This window comes from Saccoglossus kowalevskii, chromosome 17 (genome assembly GCF_978046115.1).
Source record: "Saccoglossus kowalevskii chromosome 17, keSacKowa6.1, whole genome shotgun sequence".
In the NCBI taxonomy this organism is placed as follows: Eukaryota; Metazoa; Hemichordata; class Enteropneusta; family Harrimaniidae; genus Saccoglossus; species Saccoglossus kowalevskii.
In genome coordinates this window covers 30,977,771-31,004,116 of record NC_140657.1, presented here as the reverse complement: position 1 = coordinate 31,004,116, position 26,346 = coordinate 30,977,771, and the positions used below count along the sequence as shown (strand labels likewise).

At 34.5% G+C, this 26,346-nt stretch overlaps 3 protein-coding genes across 5 annotated transcripts in view; 2 read left to right on the top strand and 1 right to left on the bottom strand.

The window, feature by feature from the left end:
* The window catches only part of LOC102809948 (uncharacterized), a 66,249-nt gene extending 47,566 nt beyond the window's left edge, over positions 1-18,683 (top strand). For both annotated transcript variants that reach the window (XM_085492325.1, XM_085492326.1), the window contains 20 exons: positions 33-245; positions 418-513; positions 1,854-1,949; positions 2,492-2,587; positions 3,663-3,849; positions 4,481-4,577; positions 4,941-5,001; positions 5,744-5,851; positions 7,375-7,440; positions 7,554-7,830; positions 7,973-10,474; positions 11,285-11,776; positions 12,108-12,573; positions 12,752-12,858; positions 13,174-13,407; positions 13,953-14,126; positions 14,350-14,531; positions 15,059-15,305; positions 15,571-15,617; positions 16,167-18,683. In XM_085492325.1, coding sequence (XP_085348451.1) covers positions 33-245; positions 418-513; positions 1,854-1,949; positions 2,492-2,587; positions 3,663-3,849; positions 4,481-4,577; positions 4,941-5,001; positions 5,744-5,851; positions 7,375-7,440; positions 7,554-7,830; positions 7,973-10,474; positions 11,285-11,776; positions 12,108-12,573; positions 12,752-12,858; positions 13,174-13,407; positions 13,953-14,126; positions 14,350-14,531; positions 15,059-15,305; positions 15,571-15,617; positions 16,167-16,196 — 5,778 coding nt within the window. In that variant the 3' untranslated portion in view covers positions 16,197-18,683. The remainder of the gene's footprint in view (positions 1-32; positions 246-417; positions 514-1,853; positions 1,950-2,491; positions 2,588-3,662; positions 3,850-4,480; positions 4,578-4,940; positions 5,002-5,743; positions 5,852-7,374; positions 7,441-7,553; positions 7,831-7,972; positions 10,475-11,284; positions 11,777-12,107; positions 12,574-12,751; positions 12,859-13,173; positions 13,408-13,952; positions 14,127-14,349; positions 14,532-15,058; positions 15,306-15,570; positions 15,618-16,166) is intronic.
* Positions 18,684-19,809: 1,126 nt separating this feature from the next.
* LOC100366817 (uncharacterized) lies at positions 19,810-22,961 on the bottom strand. Its single transcript, XM_085492128.1, has 2 exons — positions 22,933-22,961; positions 19,810-22,687 (listed from the first exon to the last, which is right to left on the bottom strand). Exon 2 carries the CDS (start codon positions 22,566-22,568, stop codon positions 21,630-21,632), a length of 939 nt encoding a protein of 312 aa, XP_085348254.1. The 5' UTR covers positions 22,569-22,687; positions 22,933-22,961; the 3' UTR covers positions 19,810-21,629.
* Positions 22,962-23,002: 41 nt separating this feature from the next.
* The window catches only part of LOC102809490 (golgin subfamily A member 1-like), a 29,330-nt gene continuing 25,986 nt past the window's right edge, over positions 23,003-26,346 (top strand). For both annotated transcript variants that reach the window (XM_085492324.1, XM_006818846.3), the window contains exons 1-2: positions 23,003-23,102; positions 25,175-25,554. In XM_085492324.1, coding sequence (XP_085348450.1) covers positions 25,378-25,554 — 177 coding nt within the window. In that variant the 5' untranslated portion in view covers positions 23,003-23,102; positions 25,175-25,377. The remainder of the gene's footprint in view (positions 23,103-25,174; positions 25,555-26,346) is intronic.

The following is a 26,346-nucleotide window of genomic DNA, read 5'->3' as shown; positions in this document are numbered from 1 at the left end:
CTGACTTTACTATTATAATTTGTTTTGATTAGGATTCTGCTTCCAATCATGATCGGGTCGTCGCTGAGAAAGAAGCGATGATTCGTAAACTGCAGGAAGCCGTGAAATCTAAAGACAATCGTGTCCAGTCGGCTGCTGAGAATTTGTTAATGAGTGCCCGACCTGACAGTCTTCTTAATGGTGACGAAGCCAGTATGATTCAGGAGCTCAATGTGCGCTTAAAAGAACGGGATAAACTCCTTGAGGTATGTACTTGTATTGTTGTCTTTTGTCACATGAAGGCCGTACTATTGAATTCTGGGATTGCATTTTAGCTGAAGACATGGTTGGTTTGCATTTTTTGCTGTGCATACTCACTTTTCAGCATTTCATCTAAAAACCATAATTAAGTCAGTTTCCTTATTTTTCTAACTGAAGGATGTGATGGCGGAAAGAAGCAAAGCTGTTGCCGCTCATGAGAAAGCCTCGCATGATTTGATGCAAGCAATCCACGATAAAGACCACCATATTAAGGTAAAACACTTGCACACAGAATTGTGTATAACAGATTCTTATGTTGTATGACTATATTCATAAAGCATGCCTCCCCCTCCGGGCTTCAACTACCACGGTTTTTGTTGCTATGGTTATCAGTTTGTTTATATGTAATTATACGATTTATATCTTGCATCTGACAGTTTCAGTACGAATTTCACTGGCGCAATAGAATATCCTAGTTACATCAGATCCCATAAAAATCAATAAAGGAAGGCGTGACCTTTATATGGTAGAGGAGGTGTGTACATTGTCTGTATAGCGGTCACTTTAAAAAATCACTACAATAGAAAACAGTTAGATGTCATATAGGGTTCAAAGGTCAGGCAGTAGCTTCCAAACCACAATGCATTGGTTATGACCTGGGCCTGGTAAACCTTGGTTATTAAATCACTTGAATCCTGGCCTATAGTTTACATGAACGTACAACCACATTGCTGACTAGAACGGATTAATGACCTCACTGAAATACCTAGGCTATTGTTGTTCTTATTTGCTTTGTGGGATTACTATAGAAGGGGTATCTACAATATCGTGTAGCAACATGTCTCGTCTTGTAACGCGTAAACGAAGCAGCTCTTCTTAGTTTGTATGTGCTCTGGTTGTTAAAAATAATGTCGCGTCGGGATATTTCCCCCAGACCTGTGTCACTTCAACAGGTATTTAGTACGCTGACTTTATTATGAAGTTGTTAAAGTTTGTTTTTTAGTCTCCTTTTTTCGAATAATGGTTAATTGTTTTTGATAATTTAAATATCAATGTGTGTAATGTATAATACATACATTGTTGTATTTCTTTAAAGTGTGGATGTATTGCTATATTCTAATCAACTATGTCTTACACGTAGTTCTGGTTTATTGCACGTAAAAATATACGTACAAATATCTGCATATCATCAGATTTGGATTACCGATAGTCTTAATTCACTGTGTGTTGTCTGCAGCAAATCTTTTTTTTTTTCTAGAAAAAAAAATAAAAAAGGGTAAATTAATTGTTGTGATTACACATTCTTTAATTTTTTTAAATTTAAGCATCATTTTATTAGATCTAAAAATAACTTAATAACCCTGTCCTCCTTCATACTTATATCACACAATTTTTATTTAAATTTATATGTGTCTTTGCACTTACAGGTAAAACTTCATGTTTTGTATGCACTTAATATTTTTCCCTCAAAAACCAATGTCTCAGTGTAACCATTTTATATACAGCTTTATGGAAAACCACAAAATGTCAGTGATCATAGGTGCCAATCAGATTATTTATTTATGGTTCCCCTGAACTTTTTTCATGGTTACACTATTTATTTTGTACTCTAGGAAATCAATGACAGGCATAATCGGTTAATTGCTGAAAAAGACAATACCATTAGAGAGCTGGAGAAGGCAATCAGTGAGAGAGATCGCGAACTTGAAGTAAGTTGAAATCCTACCCTGTGTGTGTGTTCGTTGAACTGTATAATTTTTTGTATTATGTTGTTAGCTAATGATGCTTGGAGTCACGTAGTAACACCGCTACTAAATCAGTCGTTGTCCATCAGGAATGCCAGCATGTACTTGCAGTGGTTAGGCATATATATCTGTAAAGTATTAATAATTAACCTATTGTTTGATAGGATTGAATAGTTTCCAGTGAGCTTGTCACTAGGGGCTTTTGTACAGAGTTGTCAAATGACTAATATTGCCTTAGATGCTTTATCACCGAGTAAAATTCGCTAGTTGAGTTTCATCTCCCAGTCAAATAAAGTGAAGCATAGTGAATCTTCCCTTTACATTTCATTGCCATGTGTTTAAAATTAAAATTTTTTGGGATGGATGTTTATTATAAATGAATATCTACAATGATTTTTATTTAATGTATGTATAATGGTTACCTGAAATGTAAACTTTAAGGAATTCTGTTCTGTGGGGAGTGCTCTCTTAAGTCCATCATTACCATGGCAACCTCTCACTTTCAGAGCGTCGAGGACACGCTTACACGTGCTGATCGAGAGCAAAACACGGTTCTGAACAAGATGAGAGCTGCTCTCGGGGAAAGAGATAAAATGATTGAGGTAACAACTAAAAATATAAAAAAAGCATGTCTGGGTAAAGACGCTATAACTGTTACTGGCTGTCTGTCGGGTTTAGCTGTTACTGGCTGTCTATCGGCTTTAGCTTTGGTTGTAGTTTTTGCGTATCTGTAATAAGCTTTGAACTGTGCATGGTATTTTATGTGTACACTAGTCATGTATACTATTATCTTATTAGATTTCTTTCTTTGTTGTCTTTTACCATCTTTGATTTCATTATGTTATATACATGTTACTCTTGTACATTGTTATTTTCTTGTACCTTGAGAAAGAAAACACAGTTCATTGTCTTTTTTCCATTTTTTCTGATACATTGCTTTTGTCCCAATGTTGGTGCTCTAAATACTATGCATTGTCCTCTAGGTTGGTGTGCATGAAATATGCTGTCTCAGTCATTTTTGTTATGTCTGCATTAGGAAACACTAGTTATACCTTAACTGTCCAAATTATAGATTAAAGGTATGAGCGACTGACTTGCCGGTATGCTTATAGCTTTTGATATTGAGTATTTGGATAATTACGGTACACCTTACTTTCTTCTTTAGCGCTAGAAATATCTTGTAAATTGCATGTTAAAGTAACAATGCATGAATCGTGTAAAAACAATTAAAACTTGTAAAGTTTATTGTATTTTATATATTGCATATTTCTTTTATTTTGATTTTTCAGGAAAGTTTAATTTTTCAAACGAAAAGATCTGAAAAAAAGCTGTGGTTTATGTCAGAACATGATTGACATTTAGTGTCCACTGAATTATTTTCAGGATAAATTAAGAAAGCGGAATACCGTAATCTTTCCATTAAAAAAAAAATTTAATTTGTCTTCTAAAAATCCAGCCACTTCCAAAAATAATTATTTATCAATTTACTAGAAGAATTATGGGTAAACAATTTTAGAAAATACTTGACTTTCAATTTTGTGAGAAACTATTTTTCAGTGATTTTCAAAATTTGTGAATTTTTGTAACTGTACATTCCCTTAAAATAGCGTTTTACAGAACTTCAGTAAACTGCATGTATTGAATTTTGTTTGTTTAACCACCCTTTGTTCCTTTCAGAAATTTGTTGAAAATGGTCGCGACAAAGATCGCATGATACTAGCCTTGCAGAAACAACAGCCTCAGAGTTCACTGCAAGCTAACCATGCCATCCAGCAAACAAGTCCCCTTGCGTCTTCCAATTCTGAAGTGTCCAGGTTGAAGAAAGAGATCAATAAACTTCAGGGTGAACTTCTTGATAAAAGAGGTAAGCACTGGAGTAAACCTAGAAATGTAGGAGATACAAGTGTCACATGACATCACAGAAATTGCAAAGTTGGAGATAAAAGTGCTGTTACTGTGAATGTTAGCTGTCAAATTCTGAACATTTTCAAATAGGGTTTGAATTTAAATCAAGACAACATGTACATTCTTTGAATAAAACAATTTTTTGGAAGGTTACAGAGGTAAATAATAGTGGTGAAAGGGTTTGTGAAAGGTGAGAAATATTCACTGGTGATGAAGGGGTTGGAGATATGTAAATAACCTAATTAATATGCACAGAAAAAAGCTAGTTTGTGAAAGGTGACAAATATTGACTGGTGATAAAAGGATTGGAGATATGTAAATAACCTAATTAATATGCACAGAAAAAAGCTAGTTTGTGAAAGGTGACAAATATTGACTGGTGATGAAAGGATTGGAGATATGTAAATAACCTAATTAATATGCACAGAAAAAGCTAGTTTGTGAAAGGTGACAAATATTGACTGGTGTTGAAGGGGTTGGAGATATGTAAAAAAGCTAGTTTGTGAAAGGTGACAAAGGTAGACAGTTGTTGAAAGAGTTGATTCAAACTATTATTATTAATATTGACTGTTGATTTATTTCCCTGTTAGCTATGATCCATGAATTGTCAGCCGGTAAAGGAGATGAGTACATTGAGAAACTTAAAGCTCACATCAGAAAACAAGATGAAGAATTCACAGCTGCTAAGTATGTAAACATTCTTAACATGGCGTTCATATTACCTTTCTCCTTCACTGAAATACTGTAAACTGCTTTAATTTCAAGAGAGAAATTTGTTTGAATCCTAGAAATATTTGTAGCTGTGACATTCTGTCTACTGTTCTTTAAACACACACAATTTCCTTGACATGTAGTCATCGTAAACGCTGTTAAATTTACCATATTTGTTCTATTAGAAACACACTGAAATAAAAACATTGCATCTATTTGGTGTTGGATCATTATAATACAATTTATTTTATGCATATTTCTCATTTACATAAGTGTATGCATTACTAATATAAACAATATGGTAGTCACAATGTTTAATTTGTTTTTCTTCTTTTTTAGGAACATTATAGAAAAATTGCAAAAACAGCAACGTGCAGACAAAATGGCTCATCTTGAATTGGTAAGTGTTTGCGCTTAGATAATAGTGTTTTGTTATGTGACATAGTCAATAGAATGCAGCAGATGTACTGATATTTATCTGTTTGCCAATTAATTATACATAATTAGATGGACTTGTAGAAATTGTGGTCCTGAGAGGGGTTTTAGGCGTCTTAGGCGTCTTCAGCTGCTTTCCAACTGTGGGTTGATCACTATAATCACCCTCCTTTTTTAAGTTGACCACCCCTCTCGAATAATGGTCAATTCCCCTCACACACAAACAAAACAATATTGTGCTGTCAACCCATATGGTGTTCCTACCTGTACATCCATATGGTGTTCCTACCTGTACATCTGCGTATGCTGCCAGTGACAGCGTGAGATCAGTTGCAACTATGAACACATACTTCAGACGCTGTGATGTGTTCAGTCACAGCTCTACATCTTACCCGCTTCCAGTATGGGCGGTTATGAAGGCTAATATCAAGAGTCTACAGCTGGATATGGATTTGTATTTTCGTGTATGTTACACTTCTTAGATATTGAAAAGATCTGTGACTAAAAAAATACATTTCAAATAATATCTGTATAACTTGACTTTTTGTACGCTATATTAATTTATCAAGACCATACTGCATCACTCAGCCAAAACCCCTATCACTGTGACTGTCAATGCATTAGCACAACAGCAGCTACACCCCAAACCATGATGCTTTTTTAAGCCATCGATGCTATGGTTTTCATATTCTGATGTTTATTTGTAGGCCCAGGCAAAACGGAAAAATGTTGATTTGGAAACTGAACTGCACTCAAAGGAAGAGAACATTGATGCACTGATTAATGCCGGGAATGTTAAGGACCAGATAATTAAGGTAAAATTAAAATATATTAATTATATAATAATAACATATTACATACATCACATTTTTACTAATATGATAATTTTTATTGCTCTGATTACTTGATTTTTATTGCTCTGTAATTATTTGCATATATACACTATAGTTTTTACAAAACAATGACTGGAGATACCAACATGATGTAATATGATTGTTTTATTTTTATGATTTTTATTAAGATTGCAATGTAGATATTTTTTGACATTTATTTTTCCTATTATTCAAGTCCACGATTTTCAGAATACAAAAATATGTTGATGTTTTTTCAACACATATTTCTTGAATATAATAATAATATAAATTATAAATATTTAAGGATTCAATTACTGAAAGCCATCATTTTTTTCAGAATCATTTTATTATTCCAGTTTGCACATTTATTTATTTTTCTATATAGACCAATAAAATATAGTTTTTATTGTCTACAGGTCATTAACAAGATTTAAAAAAAAAAATTAAAACATGTGCCGGTTTATTTTGTGACAAAAGTTGACTATGGTTTAGATGAAACATTTTACAGAATTAAACATTTTTTATGATCAAAGCAAGTTAATTAGATCTATTAGAAAATTGATTTGCTTATCTGTGATCTTCAAAAAATGCTCAGAGCATAAACTACAATAGAAACGAGCATAATTTTATCTATGTCCTGAAATCAAATAAAAGACACCTGAGAAAAAATGTGTTTGATTGAAAATTAATCACTGGTGGTGGTGGTAGCCTCTTTCCAATTTTGTGTACTTGCAACCCATCATGAATCAGTTAAAAATACTTTCGCATAGTATCTCAGCAAACATTTCAAACTTGCAACTCATCATGAATCAGTTAAAAATACTTTCGCATAGTATCTCAGCAAACATTTCAAATAAAATTTTCTGTAAACAAAAAAATTTTAAAAAACCTAGTTATACTATGAAATACTAATTGCAATATAGAAAAATAATATAAATTATGGAATGTAATTGGACTATTGAAGATGATTTATTGGAAAATCTTGGCAGGTTAACGTTCATAATCTCCTCATGGGGTGTCATCATTCAGATCAAGATGTTACATGATGTATTGCTTGTCTTAACAGTGTGTAAAACCAAACCTATTATACTATACAGCTTCATCTAATTCATCAAACATAAAAACAGGCTTGTACTTATAATTACTGTGAACAAAATTACTTATGCACTAGTCAAATTTGTGTGAGTCAAGAAAGTGAAATATAGCTAAGCTAGGGAGTCACTGACTTTTGCAAAAGTACCCTTAGGTGCACTTACAAAAACATTATGACCAGAAGTGTATAAACATTTGCCACTTATCTCCAAATAAATCTGTGTATTCATAAATTTTGATTCAGAAATTATAGAAAAATATGCAAAATGTTGCACCAAAAAAAACACTGTAGTATTCATAGGATTAACAAGAATAATTGTTGCATTACATTCTTAGCCATTGTTTAATGATTTATTTGTGGGATTATTAAACTGTTGTTTCCTTGTTTATAGGACTTGCAAAATAAAATGGACTCTCCTAAGAAAGAACGTGACGAGAGAGAATACAAAGACCAAGAGGTGAATGTAAACAAAATGAAATATTCTATTGTATTTTTGAATGGAAAAATTAATGAAGAAATTTGAATTTGTGTTCTGTGTATTGATTATTTTGGTATCTTTTAATTTGAAAGGAATGGCACAAAAACATGGAAGAGGTGAAAAAGCTGAAAGAGGCTCTATATGCTGAGAAAGTTATCTACGAAAGCATGAGTTTACAGAACTCAACCATGCCGGATGTAGATGATGATGACTTTGGACAGCAAGATGCATTGAGGATTCAGCTGTCGGCCGTAGAAGCCTTGCGTGCAGAGCTAGAAAAGAGTCTGAGGGAGACTAAAAACATGAGAGATCAGTTCAAACGTTCGTTGCCACTATCACCGTCATCTAGTGGCTTCAGTAGTGATGCAGGTAATATTATTATTACTGAATTAAATTGTGAAATATAATCCGACCTTTTTTTGATTTAATTAAACTGTTCTTCTATTTTTATTGTTTTTATACTGAATGTGTTGATGGGAGGCTTAAATTCGCTATTTTTGTTTGTTTTCAGATTTACTGGGCTCTCTTAAAGAGCAACTTGATGAAAGTAGAAGATGGAATACCTCACTTCAAAGTCGTCTTGAAGAACTTCAACGTAACAGTAATGTTAGCCCTGACAGAGTTGTGCCTCAGAAGGAAATAGCCGAACGAAGCAGCCACATGGACCTATCAGAGTACCCAATCAGCTCTGCAAACCAGACTACTGTCTCAACTCAGCATAATGTTACCCTTGGAGAAATAAACGAGGATGATCAGAGGAGTATTCCTGGACAAGAAGATGAAGAGGAATCATCACGTCTTGCTTTACTGAGTAATCAGACACAGCGTATTAATCAGTTAGAAGTAGAGCTGAAGGAATCTCAAAACCATAACAAGAACTTACAACGCCAACTTGCGTTTGCGCTGGAAAACCCAGCGGGATACTCCAAAGATGAAGACAACAGCATTGTGGCTGTTCTCAAAGAACAGCTCGACCAGGCTAAGACTCTTCTCCAAGAAAGAGACAACACATTAGCACACAAAGAGGAGGAATTGGACGATGTCCGGCATAAGTTGACTAAAGTTAAATCATCCCCTGCCAATGTAAGCCCCTCTACTAGTGTTGGACTTTTCCAAGAACTTGACAAACTTAAAACACAGTTATCTGAGGTGTTGAAAGATAATTCTGAATTGAGAGATGAAAACCGATCTCTTCGGATGAAGATTAAAGAAATCCAAGATATAAATGGTCAACTTCAAGATGATGTCGATGGCTTCCAGGAAGATCAGAAATCAATTCAAGATCTTGAACAAGTGATTAATAATAAAGATCAAGAAGTCTGTCATTTGCAACGCGAGTTGGAAAAACATCGCTCCGATGGAGAGAAGTATGAACTTATGCTGCAACAGCAGAGGGTTGACTTGAATGAAGCTAGAGGAATGAATAATCTATTGAAGGTGGAGAGGAGCAAGCATCAGGAAGCAATTGAAAAATTGCAAAAAGACAACGCAGAGCTTGAATCTGAACTGGGAAAGTTTGACGGAGAGTGGGTGCGCAAAGAACACCTGGTTGAAAGAAATCAAGAGGTTGCAGCACTAAATAAAGAACTTGAGCATTTGAGGGAAGAGCTGGAAAAAGCCTTTGAGGTGGAAACTCTGCTGAGAAAACAGGTTCAGTTGGATACTTCCACAGATGAGGAGAAACCAGTGTTCAATCCTCAGCTCATTGTTGATATGGCACAAGAGATAGAACGTCAGAAAACTGAGCTCGAAGCAACACACAAGGAACTGATTGACACCAGAAGAAAACTGGCAGTGTCACCAGAGAGAAAATCACAAGGGTCTGTAACTCCACTGATTGAGGATGTGAATTCTGCTCTTCGACAACAAATTGATAACTTGAGAGCTGAAATCAGTCATCTCAAGTCAAAAGATAAGAAAAGTTCTTCAAAGCTTCAGGCTACTGAAGCAACTGTCCGTCAATTGTCAGATAAATTGAAAGTATGTCGTAATCGTATGAAGGCTTTAGGCATTGTACCTCCAGTTTCACCAGCATTCAGCAAAAGCCAAAGTGAAAGCAACCTCTATAATTCAAATGTTGAGTATGAACCAAAATGGTCTTCTGCCCTTGTTTATCGCGAAAATGATGATGTGGGTTCGTCGCCATCAACTATTGCTACAGAGTACGAAGAGTGTGCAAATGTTGGAGAGCTGCAAAAGAAAGTTGAAGATCTGGAGTCGCAATTACAGAAAGCAAAGAAGGTGGCTTACGTGTTTCAGAAAAAACTTAAAGAGTTACTTAGCTCCCGTAGTTCTAGTCCAACCCGCAGTTGTTCCAGCCCTTCACGCAGCTGTGTCAGTCTTTGTGATGATAGCTCGGATAGAACATGGTATGAAGTACTTGCCAACGAGGAAGCTTTGGGAAAGCTACAAGAAGAGGTGGAGGTACTAAAGAATGAACTTCAGAACTATTATGAGCTTAACTCTAGTTTACAAAACGAGTATGTGAACTTGGAAACTGATTTCCGTGGTGCACAGTGCGATGGTCAGGCTTTGCGCGGTCGGCTACAGCTACTTATAGAAAACCACTGTGCTCTTAAAAATAAACTTCAAGCTATGGAAGCGGAAAGAATAAATCTGATTGACGAGAAGGAGGTACTAACTGCGGAAAACAGAGTGCTCAAGAAAGAAAAGAGTGTGGCTGAGCTAGAGAGTCAGTTCCTTGCGGATGATCTGAATAACTTGAAAGAAAAAATGCCGCTTTCTTCTTCACAGACACACGAGCATAGTTTCCAAGAGCTTGACGTTGAGATCGCGGCTTTGAAGAAACAACTTGTAGATTCTAGAAATTTGAGTAATATTTTAAAGAGTCACCTTCTAGAACTTGTCAACACAATGAGTGCACTGGTTAAACAGAATGAAGTCGGTGAATGGTGTTTTGTTGGTGGTGTCAGCCCTCATAGAATGGTCTCACTCAAAGACAAAGCTGATCAGAGTAGACGTCTCATAGAAGACTTGGATGATACGCTATCAGGTACATTTATTGTGTGTTTTCAGTTGATGTAAACCATGTCTGTTCTCTGTGATAGTTTCTCTTCTAGAAATATTGCCAATAAGGATCACTGACCTTGATGGTGAACTCCTATTCTATATAAAGCTAGTTTTAAAACATTTGTGCACATACGTACATATTGAAATTTTACATTTATCCCAATAACGGAAAATGAAAGCGAATCAAAACAGATTTTCAAACTTTTTTCTGTAACTTTTATGATACTTGTGAAATGAACCAACTAATCGTGACACTAAAAGCAGTAATTTGTATGCGTCCTGTAATTTACCATTTGCGTAACCATTAGTTTTTTTAAACAAAATATAAAACAGAAACCCTTTAGCCTTTCTTTCCTAACAATTCTTATACAATGATTTTAAAATTTTGTTTTTGCTTTTTGTTGGCAATGCATTGCTCAGTTTTATATTACATATATTGACAATTTCGCAGTTTATTAAGGAATGTTTTTCGGGGGTTGGGGTCAAAATGTTTGTTCCCAAAAAAAAAAAATGGGCGAAATTGAAATTTTTTCCCCAAAACTATACATGCAGGGATCCCCAAACAAAATTGATGTGCATCTGTATGATTTAATGATACATCTTTGTTATGAATTTAGTAAAAATTGATGAAAGTTAGTTTAATAGAACACAGCACAAATATTTGACCAATAATGCCACTTTTTGACTCCAAAATTATACTTTAACATGCAAGGATCCACAAATTAAATTGAAAGTTTATGTGGGTGTTTTGTCATGCATAGGTTTAACTGATAATGTGTCATTTTTATTTCAGAATCACGGTCAAGTGTTTATTTGCATGCAGTGTCAGAGGCTGATATAGGATCATCAAATATCTTCCAAACACCGCCACATGCCCAGTCAGGATATGACACAGACATCAGTACATCTTTAAGTCAAGATACTATTCGATCCCAGTCCCCTCAAAGAACACTATCCAACTCTCAATCTGGTCAGCTGCAGTCACGCCCAAAACTTGCAGACACTAATCTGCTTGCAGAGCTCAACAACAAGAGTAAAAAACTTGCAGAGAGTGAAGCTTTGATTAAATCTCTTAAAAACGAACTTGAAGTCTTTAAAAATGTTGCATACAGTCAGAGAGCTGAATCAAGAGGTAACAGTGATGATGAGTCCGAGGATTCATTAAAACAACATCTAGATGAGATTCGTGCCCTACGAAAGCGACTGGAAGAATCTATTGATACTAATGACGAGCTGCGGAAACAGTTGGAAGACAAATTAGCCATGATTGCAGAGAATGGAAGCGGTAAGTTTAGTTTCACTCATTTGTAACTTTTATTTCATTGAATACTATGGCTTTCCACAATTGTGTACCTCCGTTCTATTTAATAAATAATTGAATAATATTTCTGAGTTTTATTCAAATACAATGAGTAGATGCATGTGTATCCACATCGACAGATAACAAGTATGTGTCAAATGCACAATTCCTCTGATTGGTCAAATGGTTTTCAATCAACATTAACACTTGATGATCATAAAAAGTTGATTTGTGGAAGAAATGGTATTACAGTATTATTTACAGCTTGTTAATAATTTTATTACATTGTATTCATCATTGATGTTTGTTTTTTCAGAAGCTGCAAACCTCTACCTTCAAGAGACTAACGTTGAGCTGAGTCTTGACAATGCTGAACTCCGTAAAGCAATCGCAGCGCTAGAGAATACGCTCGCAGAACGAGACCAGCAACTCTTGGATTCTGAAAACCAGCTCTACCAAAAACAACAATCGCAAGCTGGATTAGACGAACTGTGCAAAACCATCTCAAGATTAGAGCAAAAACTCTCTGAAAAAGACCAACAACTTGTTGATTCAGACAACCAGGTGCGCATCAAGAACCAGACAGTTGCCGGATTGAAGGAGAAGCTCTCTGAGAAAGACAAACAGTTTGCAGATATTGAGGATCAGTTGTATGTGAAGAACGAAGCACTCAGTGATAAGGATAGGAAGATTGCTGAGAATGAAAGGGCAGTTAGACACAGTCAGAAGGCATTGGATAAAGCTAGGACTGAATATGCAAAGTCACAGTCTGATATTAAGAGGTAAGAACATTGATTCAGTTTCTACTTTATTTAAATTTGTCATATTTCTATTGCATGATGTGTGGGTATATTCAACCTTGTCCTTCCATGTATAAACTATGTTTTGATTGGTTGATATTGAGGATGGAAAGATGCGAGAACCTATCAGTGTAACTGTTGTATCTGGTTGTAATTACAGATTAAAAGAAGAGAAGAAGTTGCTAATGGACCAAATCCAAGAAGGCAAACAACTTAACAACACTTTGAAGATGGAACTGTCATTTGTTGAAAAGTTGACGAAAGATGGTAAATTTTCAATTCTTTCAGACTTCAAGGATTTAACAATTATGGATTACAATTAACCCTTTACCACCAAAGTCACCTTTCACAAAATCAACCTGCATAATTTTTTCCCCTAAAATTTTCTTATGCTTGTGTCGTCAATTGTAAATTATTGTTCATTTGATCTAGCATTAATGAAAAATATTGAAAAATACAAAAGAAATGCAACATCTTAGTAGGAAAATGTTTGCCATTCAAAAGTAAAAATTTTTTTTACCAGTAGTGTACTTTATATGTTGTAATCTAAAATCTCTTTATTTTATGTTTATTATAATTTAGATTCTAGATCCAGTAAAAAATCACCATCATCTGGATTGGATCTGGGTGAATTACTTAAAGAACTTCGACAATTGAGGATTCAGCTAGAAAGAAGCATTGAAACAAATAATGCACTCAGAGTCAAACTTGAAGAACTGTCCAATGAAAAGCTGTCACCAAGTTCAAGGTCATCCCAAAGCAAATCCTCAAGTCGTTCAGACTTGCATAGAATCAGTCCAAGGCGACTGTTTGAAGGTAATTTGATTTCTAATTTCAAAACCTTCCATAAAATACATACACTGATACTGTATTTTCTCCAATAGAAGCATATATAAACTGTATTGGCTGTACACTAAATCATTAAAATTGCGATCATAGAAAAATCTCACTGACTTACAGTGCAAGCGCTACTACCGTAATAGAGCAAATACTATAGGGATAATACGTCACTGTGTTGTTTGATGTGGGACTCATGCAGTGCGTACTACATTGTTTATGTTTACACAAACATGTCATAAGATGGCGGTACTACTGGGTGAACAGATTTATTGAGTAATATGTGAAACAGTGGATTTATCAAACACTGGATATTATTCCATTATTGATTAGCTGTTTTATAAAATTGAGCATAGTTTGTTTTGTTTATTCGGAAAAACGAGAATGCTTAACTATGAGCAATTGATGCTACCGCTACTTTTGCAAAATGCACCTGTTGAACATCACATTAGCTGTGGATGTGGACAGGGATAACATGCTGCCACAGTGATTAATATAATCATCTTTGAATTTTTAATCTGTAGATAAACCTGTTCAAACTGATAATTTTGAGTGTATGAAATCAGCCTCATCAATGCCAACGTTATATAATGGTAGAACCAGTCCTCACTATACTAGAGATGGTTCAAGTATTTCACCAAGGTCTAGATCACATGGAACTGTACAGCTTGATGACCCAATCCTCTCATCCATGTCAGGTTAGAACTGTTTACATTAAAATTATTTGTGTGTAATTGTTTGTAAAGAGGAAGAGCTGTTTTGTTGTTTTCTACTGAATATGGAACACTTTACTGGTTGCAAAGTTACAAAAAAAAATGTGTGAGGCCAAGGTTTTGAAAATGTGTGTGTGATGACAAGATTTGATCATTTTTTTTGAATATTGATAAAACATTAAATCCAATTACACTGATTTGTCAACAGGTGTGTCACCTTTAAGGATGTCTGGTGGCGATATACAAACCAGGAAACACAGAGGACGAGATGTAAAGGTCATCGGAGACGTTTTAGAGTATGAATCACTCAAACAGCAGATGGAAGAGATATCAGTTGTATTAACTGGTATGGAAGCGCGAATACATGAACGCCAACGAATGGCAATTAAGGTAATCAGTGTTTGAATAATTTTTCACCTGATATCACTTGTTAGTAGATACGAGTGACGTCATGAGCTAGTATTATCTTGCAATAAAGCATGAGTGGATAATACTAGCCCATGATACTGTGAGTGTCAACTAGTCTGAGAAACAAGATTTCCCTGAATTATGTTGCCATACAGTTAAATAATAACTAAAGAAATAATTCTCGGGTGTGGACATCTGGGCATTTTCATCGCCTGGAAACCATCACAGTGAAAAGAAAGGCCGAAAACTGTCAGAAAACCGTACTTTGTAACCAGTGTAACAAGATTACCCCTGTGTGTGCAACATATATAAATTTGGTTGTTCTAGGTTGGGTTTGTGTTGTTTTCTTGAATTTAGCTATTTTCACTGGCTCTTCGACCGGCTTTCCACAGCAGAGCCCATAGAAATACGTGGTTACTGTGGTGCGCTCCTTAGCAATGTCTTGTGGCGTAGCTCCACCCCGAGGATAGTATAATAATAATAATAATCTGTTTTTGTTTCATTTCTAGCAGGGTTCACATGAAGTACCAATGTTAAAGGAAATGACACACAATGTGGAAAGTCTGCAGCTATTCCTTGCTGAAGGATTAAAGTCAATGGCGACCTTCTACGTTGAAACTGTCTATTCCCGAGAAGAATACAAAAAACTCAAGTTTACCATCAGTAAACAACAGGCTATGCTCAAAGATGCCCTGGAGAGATTGGAAAAAACGAATCAGCTTAAGAAAGGCATGGAAAACGCTATTGCTCGGCAATGTAAGTAGGATTTTTGATTTATTTGTGCAGAACACCTTTTCTGTAAGTTGTACACTTTAGCAATGGGTATACATGATACCATTCATGTGTCAATATTTTGTTATCAGTGGTAAATAAAAAACAATGTTTGCAAGACATTTATTGTATTCCTAAGATGAATGACTAAACCTTGGTTGTTGGTGTGAATAACTTTGCTTTCATTGATTTAATTTTTTTTTTTGAAATTGACATTGCTCGTAACTTTTGAATTCACTTGCCTCCACAGTGGACAAAACTCATGATGTTCTTAAGCAGGCCAAGATCAACTTAGAGGTAAGAGTTTTCTCAGTGGCACAGTTTATAAGTTATACCAGTACACAAACTAATTCTTGTGTTGGCACTATGGGACTGTGGCATTATGGGAAATGTTTGTTGGATAGCATTTATATGTAATATTGGATTGTTGAACTTCATCACAAATGTTTGTTATATGTTTTATAATTAATAAACATGTTGAAGTTTTAAAAGCACTACAAATTCTTGATATTTTACTGAGTAATATTTAATCAAATAAATGAAAACGAGCAACGTTGTCCCCATGAAAATAGAGACTCCATAAAGTTAAGCCTTACTCAGGCAGCCATTTTGAATTGAAAAAGTAGTTTGGTTACAATTAAGGTTTTTCTTCAAGTACTGTATCCCATTACAGGGAATAATGTGGCTGGAAATTACTGTGTAAAAGTTTCGATCAAACTTAATATTGTATCTTAAGATAAGGGTAGTACTGTATATGGATGAACATGGGAAAATACCTGTAAGGTCCATGTGTCAAATTAAATAGTTGGTATGGTGGTAATTTCACTTTTTCTATATTATTTCCAGCATAAAGCTCAAGATCAGGCCAAACACTAAGAAAGGATGGAAGTACAAGAGAGGGGGGTGAGCAGAAAAGTGGGGGGAGGGGGGTATGGAAATTATGATATAAATCAGTGTCTACCGATTGAAGATTTTATTGCTTGGAAATTAAATGACATGATGTGCTGCTGCCAACTCATGAAAAGAAGAAGATGATTACTTAGAATCAGTGATAAATATCTATGATGGACATTTCTTGATAGAAGATTCTGTTTGCTCCGCAGTTTTTAATAATCAACAAATGACTCTGGTACCAATACCTGGCTGTACTAGTTCTTCTGACAAAGTATTCCAGAGGCTCCCTTTCCAGTTGTTGTAATTTCAACAACTGATTTTGGTACCAACAACCTGGCTCTACCAGTTTTTCTGAAGTGCCAGAGGCTTTTTGACATTTGTTGTTATTTATTAACAAACATCAGGACCATCAATATATCTTCTGATATTGAGGTTGTGCTTTGGCTGCAGATGATGCGTAGCAGAGACAGACTGTGATCAAAACAAGCATAGATGACTCAATGAATGCTTCAATCGGCAGATTCAATATTTACCTGTACAATACTTAACATTGGATAAACAATGGATTGATTATAAAATTCATTGAATGAACATGTACTCAACATTGGATGAACATTGGACAAACACTTGCAGGAGTAGATATCACCTGGATTCAGTGAATGAACACTCACTTAATATTGCTTGAACATTAGACGAACACTTGCAGGAGTGGACATAACCCAAATTCATTGAATGAACACTTACCTGACATTGACTAAACACCTGCTTTGTGGGTTTATTTATCACTGCCATTTTACTTTTTATGTTGTACATACACTGGTGCTGATAGTGTCTTCCAATTACTTTGTAAATGACGTACATTGATTTAATTAAATACTATTTATGATTGACAACCTAGAAGTTGAGTATATAGTAGGTGTTTATCTGCATGTTTTACATCCCTCATGTATTTTCAAGATTCTCATTCCTTAGAGTAACCAAGCTTTGTTGAAACTGAAATACACAAACTGTACTTGATAGTGTTCAAACAAACTCTTAAAAAAGGAAAGATAATTTTCAAATTTATAATGAAATAATCAAGACACTTATAAGCAAGCTTGAATTCTCTTTTAACTTCTAATGGTTTTACAATTGAATATATATATTATGCATTTCCTGTAATATTTTATAGGTAGTGGAAATGGTGCTTTCTAATTCTGTAACAATGTTTTTTTTTTATTTTCTGGCCATTAGAGGAGATTGTATTGTAAATATCTTTGTTTTTTAGGACTCTATTTATGCTATTGTTTTCTTACTAGTAACAGTACAAGGAAGGTTTTATTTACTCAATGTTTGGCTTGTTGCCATGTTGGATTTCTTATAAAAATCTTGTTTTAATTTGGAAGAAAAATTATGAAGCTGAGAGCTGGAATGTATGCCTACTTTTAAAATGTCAGCCCATGTTAGATTTAAATTAAACAACAACTACGTGTATATTTACAGTGTATATCCATGTGTCTTCAGAGTCATCTAGAAGGTGTACTTGATTTGACACGCCAACTGAAAATTAAGCTTCTGTTTGCAAGGAATTTCAGCCAGTCTGACAATCGATGTTTGTTAAACATTTCAGAGAATCTTTTTCAAATGTGGACCATTTCTGACATGAAATGATAAAAGTGACATAGGTTTCACCAAAGTAGCTATCGCTACATCTAAACTTGACCTTTATTTATCACCTTTGGAATTGTTCAAGCGTACTTAATATGCAAAAACTTAATTTTAATTTTGTAATAAAGTAGTATGACGCTGCCAATAGGAAATTTGATTTTAAATGGCTGATCTGTTATCATAGTAACCAGTTCATTTTAGGGGTTTTAGATTTTAATTAATTATTTTTTATTTCGAAGCATACTGTAGTAATACCTTTTTTCTCCAAAAGTTGTATGATTGTTTTAATTTTTCGGCTCTTCCATTCTAGTGATGCTTGATTTCATTGAAGATCATATAGTTTCTTTTTACGTAATAATTTATTATATGATGTAATTAATTCTTTTCTTCAGCGTCTTCTGTATGCCAAAAGTCTTTTGTGTAAATTAGTTATGTAATTGTGGTGAACAACTAAACTATTACTGATATTAAGTTTAACGGTATTAGAAAAAAAAATTTCATGAATATACAAGGATCTATTTTCTTTTTGAGAGTGGTGCAGTTACTATGTGGTTGTCTACATATGATGTAAAAACACCGCTTTTCCAAATAAAATGGTTCCTTCAATTCTTATCTTTTAAACATACCTCGTTCATACATAATCATTACTGCCATACTGTTACATATTTTGGGAGAAAAAGCATTTTTTTTTCAATTGAAATGTATTACGAGTCGAAGACAATTGAAAATGTGGATACTTGAAATTCAACATGTTATATCTTGTCACATTACACACAGTATTAGGCCATCAGCGTCAAATAAATCTATATACTACAAAACTAAGCATTGGTGTAACTCTGTTTATGCATGTACTGCTCGTATATGTACCCCCCCTCCACTGCAATTGCTGCAGTTGACAAGACCTCCCTTTTTGCTAAAGCTGGCAATAATTTCCTATCTTGTTTTACTTATATAACTGCAGCAAATAAGAATTTTAGGTACCCCTAAATCTGCTGCGGTTGACAGCAAATTATAGAATTACACTTTCCTAAAAACTGACAGCAACACCACCCCCCCCCCCCTCCCATCAGCTGCAGCAAATGACAAAACCTCCAATTACAGGAGTTAACAGCAAATGCTGTAACTGCAGCTATAGACTCATTCCTTTTCCCTATAATTGTTGCAGTTGACATTAAATTTCTTAGCTGCAGTTATCTCTTTATGCTGTAGTAGAATATTTGAGTTGATGCTGCATCTGATATTTTGTTCCATCATGTCAACATTGTGTGGTGTGTTTTAAAGCGGGAGGGTTGTCACCTGCACGAGAATTGAGTCCCAAGCGACGATAACACAAGCTAAAAATGCAAAGGCTCATGGCTAGACGCTTGTCTGTAAACAATGACACGCTATGGCCATCTGGCGAATGCATGGTTAGTGCCATGCAAACACTTAATTGCTTAGATGTGGTTCATAGTTAGGGTGTTAAAATTCAGTTTTATTTCACAAATTGTGATGAAACTGCAGCTACATTCCATGTTAATTCAAATCAAATATCTACTTGGTATGTTGGATATTGTTTTGATGACTAGTAATTATAGCTGACGAATAAAACTCGGTGTTGGATGACATACACGGAAATCAACAAGTCAAATCAATTGCAAATAATCAGAGATGACAGAATCATCAATAACCCTGAATTGTTAAAAAATTTTACTATTAAAATAGATCATGTACATGCAGCCTTACTGTGAACAAAAAAGCAACCCAACCAGGAGTATTATAATATAGCTCACTGTTTAGCTAACAAAGTAGCAATATTAATAGTTCAAATGTAACAGTTTATAATGGTGAGCTTCTATTAATATTGCTACTTTATAATGTAAGCAAAACAGTGAGTGCACAAGTTGAGGAAGAGATGTCAAAACCATTTCATCAAGTTTATCAAAATAAATGCAGGTTTATCAACAACTTTGTAATTTTAATAATAAATTTATTTTAATCAACTTAGATCGTCATTACAACACTTTATACAATTAGAATACAATATCACAATTTAGTAACATTAAGAACCATAAAAAACTGATCACAGTAAATTATTCAATAACTTACATACAGGCAAGTCATTCGTATTTAAAGATTTTAAGGATGTGTTTTCAAGAAAACATGCTAAATAATCCAAAAAATGGCCATTTTTGAAAATTTTCCATAGAAATCCATGTAAACACATTATTGCATGGATAACTTACTAATGTACTATTATTCCAATTCTACAATCGTGACTGTCATATGTAGCCCTCATCAATAGATCAAAGGTCACCAAACAAAATTTGGAAATACAATGTATGATGGAATGTTTCTGCCATAGGAACCAATTGTAAACTGCTCAAAACACGCATTTTCGATCAATTGATCAAATGTTTTTATTTCAGAATTTTGAACATGACAGTAACCTTTAACCCTCTCTCGCTCAATTTCAAGAATTTTGAAGGTAGCAAACTACCTTATACAAGAATCACAATATGAAAGCAATAATTTGATTATTATCATAACAGAATGCTCTTATTAAAGTAAAAGGAATACATTTAATTGTACATCTGTGGTTTGCAGTCTGCTATGCACAAAGTTTAACTTGAATCTGATAAATGGTTAAGATATCAGAAAATTGCTTACTTAATTATGCAAATTAGTTCATTAATATGCGTGAATTTCAACTACTGGTAATCACATCTGACTCCCAGAGCACCTATGTACAAAGTTTCATTGAAATGTGTTGAGTTTTTTTTGAAATATAAGTGTGCACACGACCTCAGTTGTTATTACCACAACCAAAAGTAATCAGGCTGAAAGTTTTCAAATAGAAGATGAATATAAGATTTTTTACCAAAAATGACAAAAATGTTTGTTTTTGATTAGAAAATTGAAGATATCATCACAAAATAAAACAAATTTGATAGAGGCCCACCCAAGGTACCTTCATAACAAGTATCAAAGCAATTGGCTGAGGGTTTTCAAGAAATTGGGAATTGAAGATATCGTCAACAAAAATGAACAAATCTGACAAAGACCCAACCAATGCACCTACCGGTAGTAGTTTATAATAAGTTGAAAATGAAATTGTTGATGGATGGATTGACGGACAATGATGAACAACGCCGCTCCGCTCTGCCATTTTTGATGAAAATTAAAGTTGGCTAATTAATATTCAAATTAGATGATTATTATGTACAGATTTAAACCTAAAACTAAACACACACCTGTACATTGCCCCGTGCATCGATGTTCAAAGTTACTTAGTTCTTGAGATATCAGTGAAAAAGCTGATAATTATTATGCAAATTAAGCAATTAAATATGTGCAGATTTTTCACCCAAAACTAATCACATATGTGTATTGCTGCCTCGGGTATCTGTGTAGCAAGTTTCATTAAAATGGGATAATTATAACTTGAGATGTCTCAATAAATGCTGAAAATTAAATTGACTAATTATTATGCAAATAGATAACTACACAGATTTTAATAAAAAAACTAATTATGTTTGAGCATTTTCGCATAGTACCGGTACTTAATGTACCAAGTTTCATTGAAATGCAATGGTTAGTGATATTGGTGGAATAGACACACAGACAGGGTTGTGAACTTAGCACACAGAAAAATAAGTATTTAATGTGCTGTAAGGATGGACCATGGAGTAAGGCCTAACTTCAAGCAAGTTAGTCGTAAATAGATTTCGGTTTCAGAAAAGTTGGTTTAATTTTTTTTTTAAATTGTCCCATGATTAACCTTTCATTTTATGATTTTACAGGACCTCCAAACATTTTACTCATGGCTTTTGCATACTTGTCATCCAACTCTTTTACATCACGATCCAGTATTGCTATCTGATCCTGCACGGCTTTATTGTGTGGTTCTAGTCTCTGTGCAAAAGTAAGATCTTCCCTGGCCCTTTCGAATTCACCAAGTTTCCTAAAAGCATGTCCCCGTCTGTACAATCCTTTAACATTCTCTCCCACAATTTCTAATGCATCAGAACACAACTTGACAACATTTGAAAACTGCTTCAATTTTAGTAAACAAGCAGCCAAGTTCAACGAACATGAACACTTTAATGCTGTATAGTGTTGTTTCATGTTGACTGGCAAATCATTTAAATGCTTCATGTCAACAACTGTAATAAGACTTTTTAACGCTTTGCTGTACCGTCTTGCTGCAAGTACAGTTTTACCTTGCTGAAAACATACATTTCCTTTGCCTTTCTGATACTCAGCTGTCTCAATTTTCTTTTCTTGAGACATTTTCCACTTTTCAATCACTTTAGTAAATTGTTTGAGTTCAATCTTCAAAATAATGTTCAATTTGTCAACATCTTCAACACAAACTGTCGTTCTCATTTTGCACAAATAATCAACACCGATTCTTTCCATCAATGTTGATTCTGGAATGTGAAGTTCACAAACTTCACCTTCCTTCATGGTTTCTAGGCAACCATCTACGATTTCGGATAAGTCGGCATCATATTCACCAATGCATGTTTTGGTTTCTTTTCCAAGCGGGTATCCCACGACGTCATCAGTCACGTGACATCCTCCGGTCAATCGACTGATTTCCACTATGCAAGTGGCACCTTCATTCGGAGAGGCCAATCCTGAACCTTGTATTAAAGTTACTTTGGTGAATGACTTGTCATATGGTGACCATATCCGACGGTCACCTGTATCCATGTCGTCCATTTTGATTTCAGTGTGCTGTGTGAGACTCGTCGTTGATGATTGGTTAATAGTTTCATTGGCTAGATATCGTGTCCCAATCAACAGAGAGGTTAAATGTTGGGTTACGGGGACATAAATACCTGACAAATAAAAAAAAAATATTACGCTCCAATCTTCCACAAATATGTTTTTAAATGAAATGAACTGTAATGCTAGGAATTAATTAATCTGGTAACTTGAATATTCTCAGAAAATTACATGTACAGTATTTTCCTATAATTGCAATCGTTGAGATTAATATAAAATGATGAAAATATGTAGCGACGACAAATCATAGATTCAAACTTCGATAACTCACATCAACCGACAGCAAATATTCACAAACCTTTCTCTCTCTCCGCCCAGTCGCCCAGCTGTGTATTCCAACCTTTGACCTTGTGACATCATCACAACAACTGCGGCTGTGCAGACTGCCACGAAAGTCAATATGGCGTCCTATCGCTAACTACAGTGAACTTACGATTTGCTTCTAATATTTCGTTTGTTGAATGAGAGGTTTGTATATTTTCTGTATATATATTGAGCATTAGGTTACGTTTACTTCTAATTATTACAAATCACCCTACTATTATCAATTACAACTTCCCATCGTCCTTTCACCGGTCGCCGGATTCTGTCTGACGCCTGAGTGACCCTCCGCGAATCATTGAATGATGATCGCCCATATCGCGTTGATCGTGGATTTGGGATCGGGTTGCTGACTTATTTTACAGTTTTAAAATTGTCCTTACACTTCAGTGATATAAACATTACACTTGTTGTTATGCATGATATTTGGCTTGGTATAAAAAATATAATAATGATTTCCGGTATAAATAATACCACACACCCACCATGCACCCACCTACTCTCTAATCGGGAGATTATCTGTTTTGTCATCATGACTCCAGCAAGTTCATCGGTCAACAAATCAACACAACAAGGTGCCTGCCGTAATATATTTATATTAAAATTTCTTATAGATGGTATAAACTACATATACAATATACAATATTGCTTGTAGAGGTGAACTTGGTCGTTCCCTACTTGTAATTGATGTTTGTACTACTGTCATGAAATTTTATCAAAGATTGTCATGTAAGAAAACAAACAACTTAATTATTGAAGCTGCATTTAAAGAAAGTACATGTAGTGGGTTTAAATACGATCCTTGGTATAAATTTGTCCAAAAACAAATTACAAATATGACAAACAGGCAAATTTTTGAAATCTGTTTAAGGAAAGGTTACTCAATAAATGTGGAAAGTCAGTTTAACAAAACTGGTCATCAATATGGATGATGGATGGTATAAAAAACTATAAAAAACACAGAGTAGCATTAACCAAATTCCGTATTTCAGCCCACTTCTTGCCAATTGAAACAGGCCGTCACAGGGAAATAAATAAAATTGACAGGGTATGTAACAAGTATGACTCTAATGACGTGGGTGATGAAAAACATTACATTTTTCATTGTAAACATAACATTTTTTCAGAACACTGGAAAAATTCCTCTATGCACTATTTGTTTACTCACCTGATTACCAAATCTTGCCAACTGAAGAATTGTTTATCAAGATTTTCTCAAGTGTAGACAAATATGTTTGTAGTATTCTAGCTAATTTTGTATTTCAGATTCTAAAATTATTTTAGATTAGTTGTGTTATTTTATGTTTTGTTTTTGTGTACATTCCAAATAAAATATCCTATCCAATCCAATCCTATTCTATACAGATAGCAATAAATGGGTAAAACATCAATAGAAAAAGTTTATCCAAAATTTTGCTGTGGGAAACAGTTTAACACAGGATTCGAAACAAATTAATATTATGAATGTGATAAAATTCTGGGAAAAATGCCTTAAAGAAAAAACAAAGCTTAGAACATATGTAATGTTTAAATATACTTGTACTTATGAACCATATTTATCTGTACTTCCCCTCAAAGAAAGAAACACTTTATGTAAATTTAGAACCAGTAACCATAACCTTGCTATTGAAACAGGTAGACACACTCAACTAAAACAACAAATGAAATTAGAACTTGCATAAACTGTCTTCATAATAAAACTGAAGATGAATTACATTTCTTTATGGATTGTCATCTCTACAACAATTATCGAGACAACATGAGGTAACATATATTGTAACCTGGTGGTTTGTCAGAGGAGTTATTTTCACATCATTCACATTTATACCATCTGATCTTAATATTCTTGTGTTGCCTGTCAAATCTAATTTGGGAAACTAATGTAAATTCTTGTCATTTCAGTTAGCATCTTGAATCAGATTTCAAAATCTGCCGGGATCTGAATATGTAATCACAATTTTGGACAAGAAGCTGAATTTGAAATTAAAACTATATGCCTCTCAATACTCAATTAATGTACAGCTCTTAATTTTAATAATTTCATGAACTGATCCAAATCATTTTTTTGACAGATCAACATTTTAGATTGAAAATAGTATTTTTTTCAAAATGAACACAAAATGAATGTGACACCTTTCACAAAAGTGATATGCTCACTTTGACATGCACTATGAGTTACACAAATTTACAGCTTATATTCTGTTTATTTATGTCACCAGGTTACAAGGTACTTCATCTATAAGTTATTGGAGAGGATTATTCTGGTTATTCAGCAGCTGTACATATCATCCAGATTTGCAGTCGTAGTTGCAGTAGTATATTAATATTATTATAGTCTGTCAGAACTATACCTGTACATATTGTACATATCATCTACAGTGCTAATGTCATAGCTTAGGCTGGTGTAGATGCTGCAATCAAAATGTTTGCTAAGTTGAAAAAGAAACTTGTTGAAGAAGATGGAGAAAATCCTTTGAATCGTAGCTTTAGCAGTCCCGGTCCCGGCCAGGCAACGAGAAGAGAACCACAAAGTAGAAATAGCGCAGGAAGAAGGGAATCAGTGGAAAGTGATAATGAATCAAGGACAAGTTCACCATTGGTAAGTTTATTCCATTCATAATAGCACTGGAGATATTGTCATTGAAGCCCAAACATTTTACATATTTACCAGTAACTAATTGGGTTCACCAATTTTCAGAAAATTAACTGCTCTTTAGTGTTCTGTCTGTGGTACAATGCACCTGCTGTGCACATTGCTTTAAAGTGTACAGCTGTGGATTACACAAACTCTCAGTCGTCTTACAGCAGCATATCAATGATAATGCATTGTTTCAACCCATTTTAAATCCAACCTTCATATACCCAAACCATCTTTGATATGCTCAATCCCAGACAGGAGGCATGACAGTCAACATGTGTTGTCATATCTAGAGTTAGCCAACTGTTTATTCAAATCCCAAGCTGTCAGCTAATTCACGTTTTAGTTGTCAACTTGTTGCCCCAAGAGCTCTGCTGTGATTTCTGGTGTTGTAAAAATGATATACAAAATGAAATAAAATTGTTATTGCCATTGAACATGATATTACGGTAAGATAGTTTAAAAACACTAAATGATTATTGCTACAAAATTTTTTACAGGCTGAATAAATTAACATACCGGTACATGTTGATTGCACTGACTTGGCATTTTCACTAAGGCATGAATTTGATTTATGGACATTTATAAAATATTTATAAAACATTTACCACGGAAGACCCTCACGCTTTATTATAACCCAAAGAAGACTCTTCCATTGGCTGTAGAAGCCATTTGGCAATGCCCATTACCCATAAGGCTTCACATCTTTTCTTCAGTCATTGATCGATTTACAGCTATGCATCCTGAATGTGT

Excerpts from the sequence above, each read along its gene's own strand:
- LOC100366817 (XM_085492128.1), bottom strand. The coding sequence starts at position 22,568 with ATGGACGACATGGATACAGGTGACCGTCGGATATGGTCACCATATGAC.